This window comes from Schistocerca piceifrons, chromosome 3, assembly GCF_021461385.2.
Source record: "Schistocerca piceifrons isolate TAMUIC-IGC-003096 chromosome 3, iqSchPice1.1, whole genome shotgun sequence".
NCBI lineage: Eukaryota > Metazoa > Arthropoda > Insecta > Orthoptera > Acrididae > Schistocerca > Schistocerca piceifrons.
The window spans coordinates 220,437,816-220,458,132 of record NC_060140.1 but is presented as its reverse complement, the minus strand read 5'-3'; the positions used below and the strand labels follow the sequence as shown (position 1 = coordinate 220,458,132).

Genomic DNA, 20,317 nt, shown 5'->3' with positions numbered 1-20,317 from the left:
GTTTCACCAGGCAACGCCGGTCAACTGCTGTTTGTGTATGAGAAATCGGTTGTAAACTTTCCTCATGTCGGCACGTTGTAGGTGTCGCCACCGGCACGAGCCTTGTGTGAATGCTCTGAAAAGCTAATCATTTGCATATCACAGTATCTTCTTCCTGTCGGTTAGATTTCGCGTCTGTAGCACGTCATCTTCGTGGTGTAGCAATTTTAATGGCCAGTAGTGTATTTAAAAGCTGCACCAAATCCACAATTTTGAAGACACAGGAATGAAATTTTGTGCCGTGCTATTCATGAAATTAATAAACTTGTTAAGTTTGCCGGCCGCGGTGGTCTCGCGGTTCTAGGCGCACAGTGCGGAACCGCGCGACTGCTACGGTCGCAAGTTCGAATCCTGCCTCGGGCATGGATGTGTGTGATGTCCTTAGGTTAGTTAGGTTTAAGTAGTTCTAAGTTCTAGGGGACTGATGACCACAGCTGTTAAGTCCCATAGTGCTCAGAGCCATTTTTTGTTAAGTTTCTTCGATTATATGTATATTTAACTTTTTCATAGAATTTAAAAATCTTGTTTTAAGAAAATAATATCTGTAACATTTCCTCAGAAACTATTCAAGAGACTTCTAAGAAATGTTCTCTGTTCAGTCTCTTTGCATATAGTAAGCTTTATTCATTAATTTTTTTAACATGTCGAATAGAAGGATCCTAATAATTTTTAATTATAATTCTGTAAGTGTAATATAAAATGCATGCAAAATTCCAAGCACTTTGACCTGTATCTCAGCTTACACTCAGAATTTCAAAATTTACTATTGAGACGACATGTATTGAGTTTACAGAAGGAAGTGTAGAAAATTTCGTAATTCTGTCTTTCAGACATACTGAGAAAATGGTACATAAACTTCAAAAATCATTATTTTTCAGGAAATGCAATTGAAAGTTCAAACTAACGTTTTCTTATAATGTCACCTCCATAGAAGGCTCCAGATTTGTATTCAGGGTCCTCTTTCCCTTCCAGGCTTCTCTTTTTGTTTCCCGTTTTCTGCCTTCTTTTCTGTACTAGGTCAAAAAGGTCTGCAGAGAGGCGCTGTAAATCTATTTTTCTGAAGATATCTTGTTGAAATTACGTATCTGAAAGCCCTTTCTTCTCTGATGCCTTCCTTCTCCCTGCGTTCCACTCATTAAATACAAGAACTGCACCGTTAGTTACAATTCTGACAACTGTAATAGATGAAAACGTGGTTTTAGGACATATTTTCTGTATGAATAAATTTAGATACTCATGTTGAGCCTGGGTTTCTCTATGAACACACTATTTTTAGAAGTTAGAATCGGCCAGAAACCTGTAAGTGAACTTGACAGCATGCAGGACACAATTTGGAAGCCTCTCTTTGTGAGTGCAGGGGTTGTTATCCGTCTCAGCATGTAGATATTTACACAATCTAACGTGGCACAGATGATGACTGGAATGTTCTCACGTCTTGTGTTCACTAAGTTCTGCAAACGCAATTTATTCAGTTTTCTATAAACTGTTTGTGACTGTGATATTATTGACTGATGAAAGAATCGAACACTTACTTAAATCTGTGGCAGTAGCACAACGCTAAACAAGAATTCCTTCTTCGTAAGCGAAACAGCTAGTTTGTTATTGTTTCAAAGATATGGGCTAGAGCTTCAGATGATCTATCAAACCGAACAATGTGTATCACAGCCTTTTAGATGTAACCTGTGCAAGTTTTCCTGGAACTAATCCACGGACTTTCTTCATCGAGCTAGTATTAAAGCGTTGCTTCGAAAAGTTTGCGTGGCAGTAGTAGTTCGTGTCAGACATTTAATTATTTTTCAGGTACTTCTGATGCGATTTCACCTTCGAAACATTGGTAACATATTGTGTGGTCTCACCGCCAGATACCACACTTGTTAGGTGGTAGCCTTTAAATCGGCCGCGGTCCGTTAGTATACGTCGGACCAGCGTGTCGCCATTATAACTGATTGCAGACCGAGCGCCGCCACACGGCAGGTCTAGTCTAGAGAGATTCCCTAGCACTCGCCCAGATGTACAGCCGACTTTGCTAGCGATGGTTCACTGACTACATACGCTCTCATTTTCAGAGACGACAGTTTAGCATAGCCTTCAGCTACGTCATTTGCTACGACCTAGCAAGACGCCATATTCAGTTACTATGTCTTCTGAACAGATAATATTGTGAATCATGTACCGTCAAGAGCGACGTTCATCATTAATGGATTAAAGTTAAGTATCAAACTAGCTACGTCGGCTTTCTGAATTCGAATTCCTAGTCATGTTCCAGACCTCACATCAGTATAGTTCTTCCCTCCTCACGCCAGCCTGCGTGAGCTAAAACGCGTGCATTTCGGCCTCCACTAGTAACACGGTGTTGGCTCCTCTGCCAACACTACATATTGTCCATGAGTTCTATTAATAGATAAAAAATAAATTGAAAACTGACAGCCACGCGGGATTAGCCGAGCGGTCTGAGGCGCTGCAGTCATGAACTGTGCGGCTGGTCCCGGCGGAGGTTCGAGTCCTCCCTCGGGCATGGGTGTGTGTGTTTGTCCTTAGGATAATTTAAGTAGTGTGTAAGCTTTGGGACTGATGACCTTAGCAGTTAAGCGCCATAAGATTTCACACACATTTGAACATTTTTTTTGAAAACTGACATTTGCAATCAGTTTCATGAACACCCCCCGCCCCCCCCCCCCCCCCACGCCTCCACCACCATCCCGCCAGCCCCGAAGGAGAATGAGACAGCCAATTTTCGTTCCCCATTTCTTTCCCAAGCATGCGCTCCAGTACCGTCAAACCCTGTTGTTTCCGTTTTTTCTTTCTCTACCTGATTTCAAACGAGCTAGTCTCTAATGATCACGACGTCGACGAGGTACCACTTTTCTTGCTGACCTGGAGAGAAGCTATATAGGGGAGAGAGTGGGGGCACGGCCACAGGGCGAGAGCATCCGTGGTAACGTTTGGGGGCAGGCAGCCAGCGGGCAGGTGCAAAGTGTGCCGCGACGTTTGCAGCCGGGCGAGGGGCGGGGACGGCCGCCATTGGCCGACTGCCGGCCGAGCCTCTGTTATAAGCCGCCGTGCGCTCGGACCGCGCTTTCGCACCACGCCGCCGTCGCCATGGCACAGCGTCACACCAGACAGCCTCCGGTGGCAGCGCTCGTGGCGGCCGCCGCTTTCCTGTCGGCGGCTTGCGCCCTCTCGGTGGCGGGCGACTCCCGGCCCGAGCTGGCTCTCGGAGGCGAGCCAGAGGCGGAGCTGGCGTCGCCGGGGGCGGACGCAGGGGGCGACGCGTACCTGGCCGAGGTGCAGGCGGACTGCGCCACCACGGGCGCGTCGTGGCCCTGCGCCAAGGCCAAGCTGCTGCGCTTCGCCGTCAGGGCCGCCTCCTCGCCACGGCAGGTACGTGCCGCTACACGCCGCTCCGCGTCCAGCATACGCGCGGCAATCAGGGGTCGGCCGGATACCGACGCACCATTCCGACACGCACCTGTCTACAGCAGTGTTTAGGATTACATGATTACATGTAAACTGAAGGCGGAGAGAGGAACAAAGGAAAGGGAGGGGATCACTGCTGTCAGCTGCGTCGGGACATTAAGCGGAATCGAGTGAAAATGTGTATCGGACCGGTATTCGAGCCTTGGATCTCCTAGATGGAGAGAAGCAGCGATTAGTATGGTTAATCAATAATTCAAAAACGGTCTTAATCGCACTTATTATTGTTATTATTATACCACCAACCGGTTTCAACCCGACGTAGGGGTCATCTTCTGGGCGTTTACACCATTGGTCGACTGCTGGTGGTGTCACTCCTATCTAACCTGTTGATAGTTTCCTGCAGTTATGTAGACAGTAGTGACACCACCAGCAGTTGACCAATGGCGTAAACGCCCAGAAGATGACCCCTACGTCGGGTTGAAACCGGTTGGCGGTATGATAATAATAAATGCGATTAAGACTGTTTTTGAATTATTGTTTGGATCTCCTGCTTACGAGACAGGTGCGTTAACCACTGCACCATCCGGGACGCAGCGTTATCACAACAGCGCGGACTATCTGGGCCGATGCACATTCCCATCATGCGCCACCTATCTGCAGTCCCTTTCCATTTCCTCCGTATTCGCTCTCTCAGATGCCCACAGGAGGACAGACATGTCACATTCATATAATTTGATTGGCCTAGCTGGGCAATGAATCCACCTTCTTCAGTGCGGACGCACAAATACGTCCGACGCATAATGTATAAGAGTTGCGGATTTTGCGTCGTGTCTCTTCTTTCGTAAACCATGCATTCGTATAAAGTGTATAGGAGTTGAAACTTCCTGGCAGATTAAAACTGTGTGCCGGACAGAGACTCGAACTCGGGACATTTTGCAAAGATCCCGAGTTCGAGTCTCGGTCCGGCACACAGTTTTAATCTGCCAGGAAGTTTCATATCAGCTCACACTCCGCTGCAGAGTGAAAATCTCATTCTGGAAACATCCCCCCGGCTGTGGCTAAGCCATGTCTCCGCAAAATCCTTTCTCTTTCAGGAGTGCTAGTTCTGCAAGGTTCGCAGGAGAGCCTCTGTAAAGTTTGGGAGGTAGGAGACGAGGTACTGACAGAAGTAAAGCTGTGAGAACGGGCTCTGATTCGTGCTTGGGTAGCTCAGCTGGACGGCCGGCACGGTTGCTCTGCGTGTTCGGTCAGAGGGTTACGTGCTCTGTGTAATAAGAAAACTGAGTCAATCGATCAACAACCAACTTGAATGGATGTCTTACGACGTCCGCTCGGAAGAGATGAAGCGAACAAAAAATGAGATAAAAAAAATTTAAAAAAAATGTTGGTACAGCACTTGCCCGCGGAAGGCAAAGGTCCCGAGTTCGAGTCTCGGTCCGGCACACAGTTTTAATCTGCCAGGAAGTTTCATATCAGCGCACATTCCGCTGCAGAGTGAAAATCTCATTCTGTATAGGAGTTAGTACTTTCCCCCCATCCCTTTGACTTACGACGTCATCCATTTTTAAAGTAAGTTACCATTCAGACTTGGCTTGTAGTAATACCCTGGAAACGCATTGGTAGCTAAATATTTATGACGCGTTTCGAGTAATCGTCAACAAATAAATGTGGCCAAAATTAACATAAAAGACATAATTTGTAAAGCTTATACATAAATACTGCGAGCCCATTTTTCGTCAGGCACGAAAGTATACATTGAGTATAAGTACGTACAACACGCTTAGGAAAGCTCTTACAAGTGAGAAATACAAGAAAAATCTACACTCCCATGTGCAATTTCCATTAAGCGTGTTTTCAAAAGACGTTAAGTTGACACGACGCATGCCATACTGTAGGCAGTAGACTCGAGAACCGTATTACTTCATCTTAACGCCAAATGGCTAAAATCGATTCTTACCAGGACATGTTGTTGTTGTGGTCTTCAGTCCAGAGACTGGTTTGATGCTGCTCTCCATGCTACTCTATCCTGTGTAAGCTGCTTCATCTCCCAGTACGTACTGCAGCCTACATCCTTCTGAATCTGCTTAGTGTATTCATCTCTTGGTCTCCCTCTACGATTTTTACCCTCCACGTTGCCCTCCAATACCAAATTGGTGATCCCTTGATACCTCAGAACATGTTCTACCAACCGATCCCTTCTTCTAGTCAAATTGTGCCACAAACTCCTCCCCAATTCTATTCAATACCTCCACATTAGTTACGTGATCTGATCTTCAGCGTTCTTCTGTAGCACCACATTTCGAAAGCTTTATTCTCTTCTTGTCCAAACTATTTATTGTCCATGTTTCACTTCCATACATGGCTACACTCCATATAGATACTTTCAGAAACGACTTCCTGTCACTTAAGTCTATACTCGATGTTAACAAATTTGTCTTCTTCAGAAACACTTTCCTTGCCATTGCCAGTCTGCATTTCATATCCTCTCTACTTCGACCATCATCAGTTATTTTGACCCCCAAATAGTAAAACTAATTTACTGCTTTAAGTGTCTCATTTCCTAAGTCAATTCACTCAGCATCACCCGACTTAATTCGACTACATTCCATTATTCTCGTTTTGCTTTTGTTGATGTTCATCTTATACCCTCCTTTCAAAACGCTATCCATTCCATTCAACTGCTCTTCCAAGTCCTTTGCTGTCTCTGACAGAATTACAATGTCATCGGCAAACCTCAAAGTTTTTATTTCTTCTCCATTTTACTACCTACTCCGAATTTTTCTATTTTTTCCTTTACTGCTTGGTCAATATAAAGATTGAATAACATCGGGGAGAGGCAACAACCCTGTCTCACTCCCTTCACAACCACTGCTTCCCTTTCATGCCCTTCACCTCTTATAACTGACATCTGGTTTCTGTGCAAATTGTAAATAGCCTTTCGCTCCCTGTATTTTACCCCTGTCGCCTTCAGAATTTGAGAGTGTTCCAGTCAACATTGTCGAAAGCTTTCTCTAAGTCTTTTCTTAATCTAGCTTCTAAGATAGTCGTAGGGTCAGTATTGCCTCAGGTCTTCAAACATTTGTACGGAATCCAAACTGATCTTCCCCGAGGTCGGCTTCTACCAGTTTTTCCATTCGTCTGTAAAGAATTCGCATTCGCATTAGCCGTGACTTATTAAACTGATAACTCGGTAATTTTCACATCTGTCAAGTCTTGCTTTCTTTGGGATTGGAATTATTATATTCTTCTTGAAGTCTGAGGGTATTTCGCCTGTCTCATACATTTTGCTCACCAGATGGTAGAGTTTTGTCAGGACTGGCTCTCCCAAGGCTGTCAGTAGTTCTAATGGATATGACGTTTACAATATACAGGGTGATTCAAAAAGAATACCACAACTTTAGGAATTTAAAACTCTGCAACGACAAAAGGCAGAGCTAAGCACCATCTATCGGCGAATTAAGGGAGCTATAAAGTTTCATTTAGTTGTACATTTGTTCGCCATTTCAGCCAATAAAGTTTTTGGTCCCTTTTTCTTCGAAGGTGCTACTGTAACTGGACTACAGTATCTGGAGATGTTAGAGAATTGGCTGTTCCCTCAGCTCGAACAAGAAGCACAACAATTCATATTTCAGCAGGATGGAGCGCCACCACATTGGCACTTATCTGTCCGTAACTACCTGAACGTCAACTACCCGAGGCGACGGATCGGCCGCCAGGCAGCCCGTGACAGAGCACGTCATCACTGGCCTCCAAGAAGCCCTGATCTTACCCCCTGCGATTTTTTCTTATGGGGGTATGTTAAGGATATGGTGTTTCGGCCACCTCTCCCAGCCACCATTGATGATTTGAAACGAGAAATAACAGCAGCTATCCAAACTGTTACGCCTGATACGCTACAGAGAGTGTGGAACGAGTTGGAGTACCGGGTTGATATTGCTCGTGTGTCTGGAGGGGGCCATATTGAACATCTCTGAACTTGTTTTTGAGTGAAAAAAAAACCTTTTTAAATACTCTTTGTAATGATGTATAACAGAAGGTTATATTATGTTTCTTTCATTAAATACACATTTTTAAAGTTGTGGTATTCTTTTTGAATCACCCTGTATAAAACATCGTAAAGATCCCTTCCACATCAGCATATCGACTGTTTACTTGTGGTACGCCACCCCACCCTTTCCTATGCCAACTTCTTCATCATGGTGTAGCAATTACAACCAACACTATTGATTGTTTGTTCGGTATATTCCAATCTCTATGTTCATCTGTAATTTGTACCCTCTAGAAACACGGTAGCTATTCCTTGATGTCTTAGAGGTGTCCTCTGAGCCATGTCATAGGATCTATGACCTCATTTGATGAAATAAATAAATAAACACAGTCTGGATGACAACTTCTTAATGCCGACCACACCACTGTTGGCAAACTACACTTTATGGCGCCAGCCCTGAAGTCATATCTGCAACATAGATCAAAACCTGTAGTCGGTAATAAAAAGTTGCGATCCGGACGGTGCTCATTTATTTATTAGGTGGACGCATAAGTTCGTAGCGTTTTTCCATAAGTTTAATAAACACAACCGATACACATAACAGAGACATTAGTCGTTGATAATATAGTATCCTCCTCTATTTACAATAGTCTGCCAATGCTGGGGTAACTTTTCGATTCCGCAACTGCAGAAACCACGTGGTTTCGAGGTGAAGAACTCGTCCAGCCATATTCGGAGCTCATTTTCATCCGGAAAGGAAGTTCCTCGAAAGTTGTTCAATAGAGAGCGGAAAAGGTGAAACGCTAAGCGTGCAAGATAGGTGTATAAGGTGTGTGCGAAATGACTTCCCATCCCAATCCCTGTATAGCGTTTTTGTCAGTCGAGCAGATTGCAGGCGTGGGTTATCGTGGGGTAGCATCACTTCACGCAGTCTTCCTGGTCGTTGTTCTTGGACTGCGACTGCAAGAGGGCTCAGTTGTCGAGAATAATGTCGGCAGTAATGGTTACACCTCGGGGAAGCAATTCGTGGTACACTACATCGTCGCTGTTCCACCAGACGCATACTCTCAGGTCTTTGTACGGGAAGTTGGTGCTTTGTTTAGGCTCATCATTTCTCTTCATCAGTAACGATACAGGATAGGCATGGTTGCTGTTGTTTATGAGCCAGTTGATGACGAACAAGCAGAAATGGACATATGGCCACCCGATGATTTTTGTAATTTTGGCTTATAGTATGCGGTACCCATACGCCCGATTTTTGAACCTTCCCCATCGCATGCAAATATCGCACGATGATGGAATGATCGTAGTTCATCACATTTGTCCGTTCTTGAGTACACTGACGCCGAGCAGTGTGCATTAATGCGTTTAAACAATCTTTATCAAACCGCTAAGCTCTTCCTCAAAGTGGAAAGTCATTGATGTCAAAACAATTATTCCTAAAATAAGAAAACCATTTTCTTGCCATGCTCTGTCCAGCGGCATTATCCCCATACACGCCGCAAATGTTTCTGGCTGCCTCCGCTGCTGTCACCCCACTATTGAACTCAAACTGAAGAATATGTCGGATTTGATCCGGTTTCTCCATTTGGCACTCCATTTTCTAGAGTACATAACTCCACTCACTATCTCCAAATGACAGAACGACTACATGAAAACTCAAATAGCAACAGTGAACTAGATATAAAAGTGACAAATAAATAAATCCGTAACAACCAGAAAACCAACATGCAAAAGATAAACGCTACGTACTTATACACAAACCTAATATTACGTTGTGTCTCTCCGTCTTGTCAGTGTTTTCCCCTTACTCCTTTCCTCGACAATTCTACGGTGAACCTTTTCACTTCTTATCTTTTCAACCCACCAGACTGCCAGCATATTAAACGTATCGATTCGCTTTTCCAGCTTGCTCTCAGTATGTGATCGGATTCTATACAACGCTGTGTTCTAAACGTTTTTTTTAGAAATTTCTTCCTCAAATTAAGGCCGATGACTCATTCTTAATGAGTTTCATTTGGCCTCTACTGTCCACTTGTTTTATCCTTCCTGCTTCGACCATCATTCATAATTTTGCTTTTTACTTAGCACAAGTCTTTCACTTAGTCTACTTCCTGTCCCCTACGTGGGTCTTGTACACATTGTATGTTTCCGTCTTTCCCTGCAACTTGCACCTATTTTTCTGAGAATTTGAAACATATCGTCATCATAGGATAGGTTATTGGTGGATATGCAAAGACCTCGTAAATCTGTTACTCAGAGCAGGAGTATAGTGGAAAAAATGGCATCAAGACCGGAATACGTAAACCTCGTTATAAGCAATGTTGTTGTAATACACTGTTGGCTATTACGACTGCAATACCAGAGAGAATAGCAAATAACGATATTTTACTTATTCTTCGTTTACAGTATGGTGGCAATAATACGTGTTTAGCATTGTGGGTCATGCAAGGGTAAACAGCGCCCAAAGTTTGTACCCAGGGCGCCAGCTATGGCAGCAACAACAGCTCTACAACAGCTCTAACCCGTCTGGGCGTTGAGTCGAATTGACAAGAGCACAACATGGCAATCCGATTTTTTGTAGTTTTTTTTGTATATTTATGGTAAGTGAGTGAACTTTAGAACTCAAACATCTATCAGAAAAGCAATTCTCAAAAATTATCGAGAAAGTCGTCTTTGATTTTTTCCGACCATCTTTAATACGCTCAAGCAAGATCAATTTTTGTCGACAAGTCGTCTGGCTGTGTTGTAGTGTGCTAGCCTACTACGTTTGTGGCACAGGTTCGACTCTCAGCCTTGCCAAAATTTTAAACGAAGGTTCATGTTCCATTAACATTTTCATGATAAGTAAAATACGAGGGTTAGTCGGAAAGCAAAGTCCGATCGGGCGTGAAATGGAAACCACAGTGAAAATCCGATACAGCTTTGCACAGATGTGTTGGGCAGTGTGTCCAGTATTCCCGTTGATCGCGTCACGTCGCTGTTTTCAGTTCTGTGGGCACAGCGCGCACGTGAAAATGCATAGAAAATAGTGTCTCCCGCGAAGTATGAGGGCCTAGCGAAAGATTTCGCCTGATGTTATGCAGCCCAACGTAATGTAAAGTGTAGACGGCTGCCTTCTATGGCGAGCGTATTGGAAAGTTGGCACAGAGCTATGACAAATGCCTTAAGTCGGAGCGGCGACTATGTAGAGAAGTAGCTAGAAGGTGGAACTGACTGTTGCAAATAAAACATTTTTTGATTTTCACAGTGGTTTCCATTTCGCGACCGATCACACTTTACTTTCCGAATAACCCTCGTACATAAGGATGAAAAGCAGTTTAATTTGTAATGTTTCTTTTTCAGTTTAAACAATATTGTATAAAAGATCATTAATTAAAAATGTATATTTGCAATGAAAACTGGATTTGTGTTTGTGATATGCAATTAGAAATGAGATGCGCATTTTTCATTAAAATAGCAATTACATACCTGTTAGTTACTATATATTTGATGACTCTGATATTTAAATGAAGTAGGTATTAGAAGTGACCGGAACTGCACTGAAATGCTGAACGCTTCCGTATCCAAACACATAATGTACTTCATGCCTATTTGATATTTATATGAAGATGGTATCTGTTCTTTCAGACATGTCCGAAAGAACAGATACCATCGGTGACCACGCAGCTCGTTAGAATGAAGTTACAATAAAATGAATACCCCTAGAGAGTTTGAGAATGCAGTGGCACTGAATGGCCAAGACTAACAGTCGACAAAGCAGAGTCGACCTCATGGCTCTTCATTTTGTAAATTTCGACTGGTTTCATTCTGCCCTCCATCTTTTCCTATCTTGTGCTAACATTTTCTCTGCGTAACTGTACTGCACGTCCTTAAAAATGCATCACAATGAAGCCATCACACAAGAAATATCAAATAAATTACAATGTAATGAATACCCCTAGCTGCATACAGGCGTTGATACGAATCAACAGGGAAGGTTGAATATGTGTGCCCCGACCGGGACTCGAACCCGGGATCTCCTGCTTACATGGCAGACGCTCTATTTATCTGAGCCACCTAGGACTGAGAGAATAGTGCGACTGCAGCGACTTATCTCTGGTACGCCTCCCGTGAGACCCACATTCCCAACTTATTGTCCCGCAGTATATTCATAGTGCCCCTGCCCATTATGATTACTCGTGGCTTTTTGCTGATTCCCGTAAGAGTTCGGGTTCTGTTTGTGCATCCCCACAGAAGAAGAAGATGGTCAAGTGGCCGGTGAGCCTTAACTATGTATACACTCCTGGAAATTGAAATAAGAACACCGTGAATTCATTGTCCCAGGAAGGGGAAACTTTATTGACACATTCCTGGGGTCAGATACATCACATGATCACACTGACAGAACCACAGGCACATAGACACAGGCAACAGAGCATGCACAATGTCGGCACTAGTACAGTGTATATCCACCTTTCGCAGCAATGCAGGCTGCTATTCTCCCATGGAGACGATCGTAGAGATGCTGGATGTAGTCCTGTGGAACGGCTTGCCATGCCATTTCCACCTGGCGCCTCAGTTGGACCAGCGTTCGTGCTGGACGTGCAGACCGCGTGAGACGACGCTTCATCCAGTCCCAAACATGCTCAATGGGGGACAGATCCGGAGATCTTGCTGGCCAGGGTAGTTGACTTACACCTTCTAGAGCACGTTGGGTGGCACGGGATACATGCGGACGTGCATTGTCCTGTTGGAACAGCAAGTTCCCTTGCCGGTCTAGGAATGGTAGAACGATGGGTTCGATGACGGTTTGGATGTACCGTGCACTATTCAGTGTCCCCTCGACGATCACCAGTGGTGTACGGCCAGTGTACGAGATCGCTCCCCACACCATGATGCCGGGTGTTGGCCCTGTGTGCCTCGGTCGTATGCAGTCCTGATTGTGGCGCTCACCTGCACGGCGCCAAACACGCATACGACCATCATTGGCACCAAGGCAGAAGCGACTCTCATCGCTGAAGACGACACGTCTCTATTCGTCCCTCCATTCACGCCTGTCGCGACACCACTGGAGGCGGGCTGCACGATGTTGGGGCGTGAGCGGAAGACGGCCTAACGGTGTGCGGGACCGTAGCCCAGCTTCATGGAGACGGTTGCGAATGGTCCTCGCCGATACACCAGGAGCAACAGTGTCCCTAATTTGCTGGGAAGTGGCGGTGCGGTCCCCTACGGCACTGCGTAGGATCCTACGGTCTTGGCGTGCATCCGTGCGTCGCTGCGGTCCGGTCCCAGGTCGACGGGCACGTGCACCTTCCGCCGACCACTGGCGACAACATCGATGTACTGCGGAGACCTCACGCCCCACGTGTTGAGCAATTCGGCGGTACGTCCACCCGGCCTCCCGCATGCCCACTATACGCCCTCGCTCAAAGTCCGTCAACTGCACATACGGTTCACGTCCACGCTGTCGCGGCATGCTACCAGTGTTAAAGACTGCGATGGAGCTCCGTATGCCACGGCAAACTGGCTGACACTGACGGCGGCGGTGCACAAATGCTGCGCAGCTAGCGCCATTCGATGGCCAACACCGCGGTTCCTGGTGTGTCCGCTGTGCCGTGCGTGTGATCATTGCTTGTACAGCCCTCTCGCAGTGTCCGGAGCAAGTATGGTGGGTCTGACACACCGGTGTCAATTTGTTCTTTTTTCCATTTCCAGGAGTGTATATGAAGATGGTATCCGTTGTTTCTGACATGTCTGAAGGCTCACCGGCCACTTGACCATCTTCTGTGCGGATGCACAAACAGTGCCCGAACTCTTATGGGAATTGGCAAAAAGCCACGAGTAATCAGTATAATGGGCAGCGGCACTATGAATATAGTTCGGGACAATAAGTTGGGAATGTGGGTCTCACGGGAGGCGTGTCAGAGATAAGTCGCTGAAGTCGCACTATCCTCTGTTTCCTCGGTGGCTCAGATGGCCACAGTCACTGTGGTGTAGTGGTTATGACACTAGACTGTTGCATGGACGTTCGTGAGATTAAAACTCACCTGAACTGTAAAATTGCCGGCGCGGTAGCTCAGCGTCTTCGGTCAGTGATGTACAAAAATAATAAAAAATAATAATGAAAAATAATTAATTAAAAAATAAATATAATAAAAAAATAATTAATTAAAAATAATAAAAAAACTGAGTGACAAGATCAACAACGGACTTCGACGGATGTCACGTGACGTCCGCTAAGACGAAATACAACGAACCATAACCAACAAAATTAAAAAAAAAAAGAAGGATAGATCATCTGCCATGTAAGCAGGAGATCCGGGGTTCGTGTCCCGGTCGGGGCACACATTTTCAACTGTCCCCGTTGACTTACATCAACGTCTGTATGCAGTTAGGGATATTCATTACATTGTAATTTATTTGATATTTCTTGTGTGATGGCTTCATGGTGATGCATTTTTAAGGACGTGCAGTACAGTTACGCAGAGAAAATGTTAGCACAAGATAGGAAAAGATGGAGGGCAGAACGAAACCAGTCGAAATTTACAAAATGAAGAGCCATGAGGTCGACTCTGCTTTCTCGACCGTTAGTCTTGGCTATTCAGTGCCATTACATTCTCAATCGCTCGTATAAAAGTCTGATGTTGGATCTGAAGACGAGACAAAGAAAGCAGCCACATTCAATTCCGAATTTGACAATTTCATCCATGAGGATACATACGTACCAGTGTACTCTTATAGTGGCAGTACAGACTCACAAATGATACTCACACAAGCACCCTCCGTTACGACTACTCAAATCAAACAGTGTGTCAGTTCCTCACAGAATTCCAGTGTGGTTTCATGCTGAATACGCTGCGAAAATGCTCCTTCCTTAGCTCATTTTCATGGAGAATCTCACGCCCAGTAAAGTGACTGAAAAAGAGCAGACAACTCCTGTATAAGCCAAAACGTGTAAAAGAACGGATTTACAGAATTGTAGATGGATATGGCTGACGTCTGACGGAGAATTCTAGTGCATATTCTAAAAAGAAGTATCTCGCAGGGAATCAATAAGGGTTCAGTCAAAGTATTTCGTGTTAAAACGTTCTTGATTTATCCACAAATGCTATCTTGGTAACAGTAGATGCAGAATTGATCATCTCAGACTTTCGAAATGCTTTAACCACAATACCACATTGTCGACTAGAAGCCACATACACTCATCTTTATATAAATAACGGTTGGACAGGAATATGGAAACACTAAATACACAAAACATTAGTAAGCTTAATACGGTGTAGGAAAAACTGTGGCATTCCAAACAGTTTTCAGCCGTATCGAAATGGAAAACTACAGGTCCCTTATGGTTTTCAAAGGCATCTTATACCCTTCTCCCTAGAAAACAGAGGCAAGTCCAAGTAAGGGTGATGGAGGTGGATATCGATCACGCACCTTCTCTGCAAAGCAGAAAACAAAGGTTGAATAACATTGAGATCTGGTGACTGCGATGGCCAGAAGAGATGTGTCAATTCATCCTCGTGCTCACAAAACCAGGTCTGGACCATACGAGTTGTGTGAACTGCGCTCTCACATCTTGAAACACAGCATTACCATTGGGGAACAAACATTGTATCATGGGATGGACCTGAGCAGCCGAAATTGTTTGTGCCTGTGACTAGCACATGTGGAGCTCTTCAGCTTCGCACGTCTTCTTTTGTATGTAGGAGTTCTCAGGCGGTTGCTTTGTAATGGTTCAAATGGCTCGAAGCAATATGGGACTTAACATCTCAGGTCATCAGTCCCCTATACTTAGAACTACGTAAAACTAACTAACCTAAGGACATCACACAACACCCATGCCCGAGGCAGGATTCGAACCTGCGACCGTAGCAGCAGCGTGGTTCCCGACTGAAGCGCCTAGAACTGCTCGGCCACAGCGGCCGGCTTCGTTTCAGTTTAACGGTGTCGCTTATCGTTCAACAGATAAATACGATTTTTTTCGCCGCTGGTTTGGAGTGACAGTTTGATGGCTCTCCTGATTCATTTTCACCGTTTGCGTTTTTAGATCATTCTGGCTGTTTTGATCAAATAACAATCATTAATACTTAGAAGTCGCTTGTGATTTTCTTTGTACACGAAAGTAAGTTTCAGAGTACATAGGACAGCACCGTATGGCACTATTAATATTATCTTTAAGCTTTGTAATTTTAAAATTTCTTTATACTATTGTCAATACTTAAATCACCTTCAGACACTATCTTATTTCAATATCAATAAATATTCTCAGTTTCTGTATCATTTCTGGCTATTTATTTACTATAGCTATATTTATACAGTTATTTTTTTTAAGGTGTCGAGGAATGATCGTTGAAAAGGAGTAGAACACCTCTTCCAACCAATCTCTCCCTGTCTAGATTCCGCAGACGCAAACACGAAGTTTGTTAAATGAAATAGACCAAAGTACTGTATGAAGTAGGGGCGAGGAAATATGAAAACAACAGTCTACAGTCTGCCTCACATTAATTCAATAAGCCAACCAAACTCATACATTAATAGCCGAGAACTTAAAGAAACCTCACACGATAGTAAACTAAGAAACAAGTATTTAGCCGGCCGCGGTGGCCGTGCGGTTCTGGCGCTGCAGTCCGGAACGGCGGGACTGCTACGGTCGCAGGTTCGAATCCTGCCTAGGGCATGGGTGTGCGTGATGTCCTTAGGTTAGTCAGGTTTAATTAGTTCTAAGTTCTAGGGGACTTATGACCTAAGATGTTGAGTCCCATAGTGCTCAGAGCCATTTTTGAACAAGTATTTATCTTGAACCATTGCGTATTATATGTGACAAGTTGAGCAATTAGTGAACTACTTTATAGGTGGTATCAGAATGTTCTGAACAGAACTAAACTCATGCGAATTCTGAATTTGGTGATACGTCGTCACGACAGTGTCATGGTGATGTTGGTCCTAACACGCACCCTCGTTTCAAAAAGTTTGAAGTAGAAATTTTTCCAACAGCTACATCATAAATTTTACAAATAAAAATTTTTCACTTTACTGCGTAACTGAGTGATTCAGAGGACACGTGCATAACGGAAAGAAACGACACTGACTGAAATACTAATAACTGAAAACAAAAACTAGTATTTAATGATACTAATTGGATAAGTAAGACGAACGTCACAAAAAATTAGACAGACTAGTTACAAAATGAAATTATAATATATCTTTCTGTAGTGCAGACGTAAAACACAATACGTTATAGAACAAATTAAAGTATCGAAGTAAGAAGATATACACTGAGGTGAAAAAAGTTATGGGATACTTATTAATATCGTGTCGTATCTCTTTTTGCCCGGTATAGTGCAGCAACTGAACGTGGCATGGCCTCATAACTGTTCGATATGATTCATGTCGGGCGATCTAGGTGGCCAAATCATTCGCTCGAACTGTCCAGAGAGTTCTTCAAACCAATCGCGAACACTTGCAGTCGAATGAGATGACACAGTTGTTTCGGAACATGAAGTCCATGAATGGCAGCAAATGGTCTCCTGGTAACAGAACATAACCATTTCTAGTCAAGGGTCGGTTCAGTTGGACGAGAGGACCCAGTCCATTCCACGTATACATGCCATCACCATTACAGAACCACCACCAGCTTACACAATACCTTCTTGATAACTTGGATCCATTGCTTCATGGGGTCTGCACCTCACTCGAACCCTACGTCAGCTCTTGCCAACTGAAATCTGGATTCTTCTGACCAGGCCACGGTTTTCCAGTCGTCTATGGTCTAACCGATATGGTCACGAGCCCAGGAGATCCGCTGCAGGTGATGAAGTGCTGTTAGCAATGGCACTCACATAGGTCGTCTGCTGCCATAGCCCACTAACGTTAAATTTCGGCACACTTTCGTAACGGATACGTTCGTCGTACGTCTCACATTGATTCCTGCGTTTAATTTAACGCAGTGTAGCTTGCCTGTTATCACTGACAACTCTACGGAGACGCCGTTCTGTCGGTCGTTAGTAAAGACCGTCGGCCACAGCGCTGTCCGTGATGAGGTGTAATGCCTGAAATTTGATATTCTCGGCACACTCATGATCCTGTGAATATCTGAATACTGAATTCCGTGACAATTTCCGAAATGGTACGTGTCTAGCTTCAACTACCATATCGCGTTCAAAATCTGTTACTTTCCCTCGTGCGAATATAATCAAGACGGAACATGAATCACCTGGGTACAAATGATAGCTCCGCCGACGCACTGCCCTTTTATACATTGTGTATGTGACACTACCGCCATCTGTATATATGCATATCGCTATCCCATGCGTTTTACCACCTCACTGTAGAGTACATCTCTCTATCAGAGAAATACAAGGGATGGAAAATTTTTATAGGTTACAAAGTAAACGCCTGAGAACTCTTACATACAAAAGAAGGCGTGCGAAGGTGAAGAGCTCCACATGTGCTAGCCACAGGCACAAACGACCGAAACATTTTCGTTCAGGGAAGAGAACACGATCTGAAATAACTCGCTCTGTTTGTACAGGAATTTTTAGGATGCCTTATACTTTTATAAAATTACAATTCCTCAAAACAAATGAAGAAAATGCTCCTTCGGTTTATTTACTCAAATAACTCCTCCTTTCCCGTCACCACTACTGACGATGTAATCGGTATTGTAGCAAAGGGGCTAGATTTTTATCCCCTTTTTAACGATCTCATATCCTCCAGAAAAATCACACCGCCTGACTGCTCGTTCCTTATTTCAACTTAATGCCACCGCCACATGCTGTAAGAATAGCATCCGTGTCCGCCATAAGCTGTAAGAATAGCATACGTGTCTTGTGCCCAGTTGCCCCTTGTTTAACCTCTCTGTCACTCTTCCCTGGGAAGCATCACAGTCCTACTGCAGTCATTCACAACTGCAAGCCGCTTTTGTTTCATCACCCCTGTCCCCGCAATATTCAACTGGTAATTCCTTTCTCTAAACATCTCGTAATCAGGTCTCCATCTATATCACGTCTCTGCTTTCCTAACCCCCCCCCCCCCCCACCAGCCACCTGTTTACCCAGGCCTAGAAGTCGATCGGCAGGCAGATGACGGCAGCAATACACATCACCGAGGCATCCAGCGTCACATCAAGATCATTTGCTTGCATTTATTTTCAAACTGTATTGTATTTATTTTTAACTGTGTTCTGACTTGGTCGTAAAATGCTTCCACCACCGTCATGATTTGCGTACATCTTTTTTTAATCGGAAAACTGCTTCTCAATGCTATTTTTTTACTACACAAAATCTCTACATGCAGCCACCAGAGTAATAGAGGTTAAGGAAAATCCGCATTCTTATGGAAGTAGTAGAGGGAGTTTAGTCTCTAACCGCGAATGGGACAGTCTGTCAACTGTACAGTCTGTCAACTTGGCACGGTCAATCATTTCTAGCTTCTAACTAGGACACGTAATCACTTACAGCAAGAGGACTGTCAGTATGTGAAAATGGGCGCCGAACATGTCTACATCACAGGAGCGTCATTCGAGGATTCTACCACTAACGTAAGACATATGATGGTCGCAGTCAACAGCACTAGCTGTTATCAGCTTTTGCCAGTTAGAGATTATGGCTCGTAGTTACCCAGAGGACAATGCAACAGAACTGCCCACTGCCTTTTCTGGAGGCATTTGGGTGACTTAGGTCGAGCCAGCGTTCAGCTTGCTCTTTAGACAAACCTCGCGGAACATATGTTGCTCAGAGAATATGGACAATGGAACGCCTGGAATGGAATGTAGATCAATTTTGTTTAGCTCTGTTCTTTAACGAGTGTTAATCTGCATCTATACCAGCACACCACCTTGCTACGTGTGGCGGGGGCTACTTTGTGTACCACTGTTCACTTCCCTGTTTTCTTGTTTTAGTTGCGAATAGTTCGCGGGAAGGACTCCTGCTGATAAGCGTCCGTGTGAGCTCGAATACCTCTGATTTTACCTTCATGGCTTTTTCCCGAAATATACACATGAGGTTGCAATATAATGGTTAACGTTTGTAGAAATTACGATCTCGGAAATTTTAACAGTAAACGACACTGTGATGCAGAATGCCTTTGTTTCATCGTCTGTCACTGGAGTTGACTGATCATGCCTACGATGCTTTCATGCTTACTGAATACAACTGTTATGTTCACTGATGTGTAGGCAAGTAACCACCGACAACAGGGTCAAAACTAAGTAAATAAGAAAATCTTTGTGTATAACGTTCAAAATAATCAAATTGTCCTAAATGCTACCAAAAGAATGTACATTTTTCCTGCTTTTATTGTGTGGCTACAGATATTCTCTGACTTTCATGTGGAATGTACGAGTTGTTAGTGTTCTTCATCTCTCCGCTGTCAAAACACATTTTAGAAGATCTTGTGTATTACAAGAGTAATGTTACTCTAATGTTTACTCTACTGCTAAAAATTTGATATTTGCCGAATAGCTACTCTTCTCCTTTGTTCTCTTTTTTACTCTCGGCAAATGGCATCTATACTTCAGAAATACTGCAGACGTTGGGGGAAAGTACATGATTAAGAGAAATATTCATAACTGCGGTAATCAGAGCCTTCGGTTTTAAGTAATGTGTGGGAACTTGCACAGAAACAAGAATTCAGTTTTAAGAGCCGAATGACACGAAAGAGGAGTACTAACTGAAAAGCGAATGACACATGGTAGAAGTCTATCCCTGGTGTCATCAAACCTATAAATTGAGCAAGCAGTAAAGGAAACCAAGGAGATATTTGGAAAGGCTTGTGAAGTTCAAGAAGAAAAAATTTTGGAGTTATACCGGTGGTACTGTAATTGTGTCATGGACTGCAAAGGACTTGGAAGATCAGTTGGACGGAATGGACAGTGTCTTGGAAAGAGGTTAT

At 44.0% G+C, this 20,317-nt stretch overlaps 1 protein-coding gene across 1 annotated transcript in view; it reads left to right on the top strand.

Moving 5' to 3' along the window:
* The first annotated feature begins 3,138 nt into the window (after window positions 1-3,138).
* LOC124788528 overlaps window positions 3,139-20,317 on the top strand; it is an 83,674-nt gene continuing 66,495 nt past the window's right edge. Inside the window, exon 1 of the mRNA XM_047255799.1 lies at window positions 3,139-3,420. Within this exon, the coding sequence (XP_047111755.1) occupies window positions 3,139-3,420 (282 nt within the window). The remainder of the gene's footprint in view (window positions 3,421-20,317) is intronic.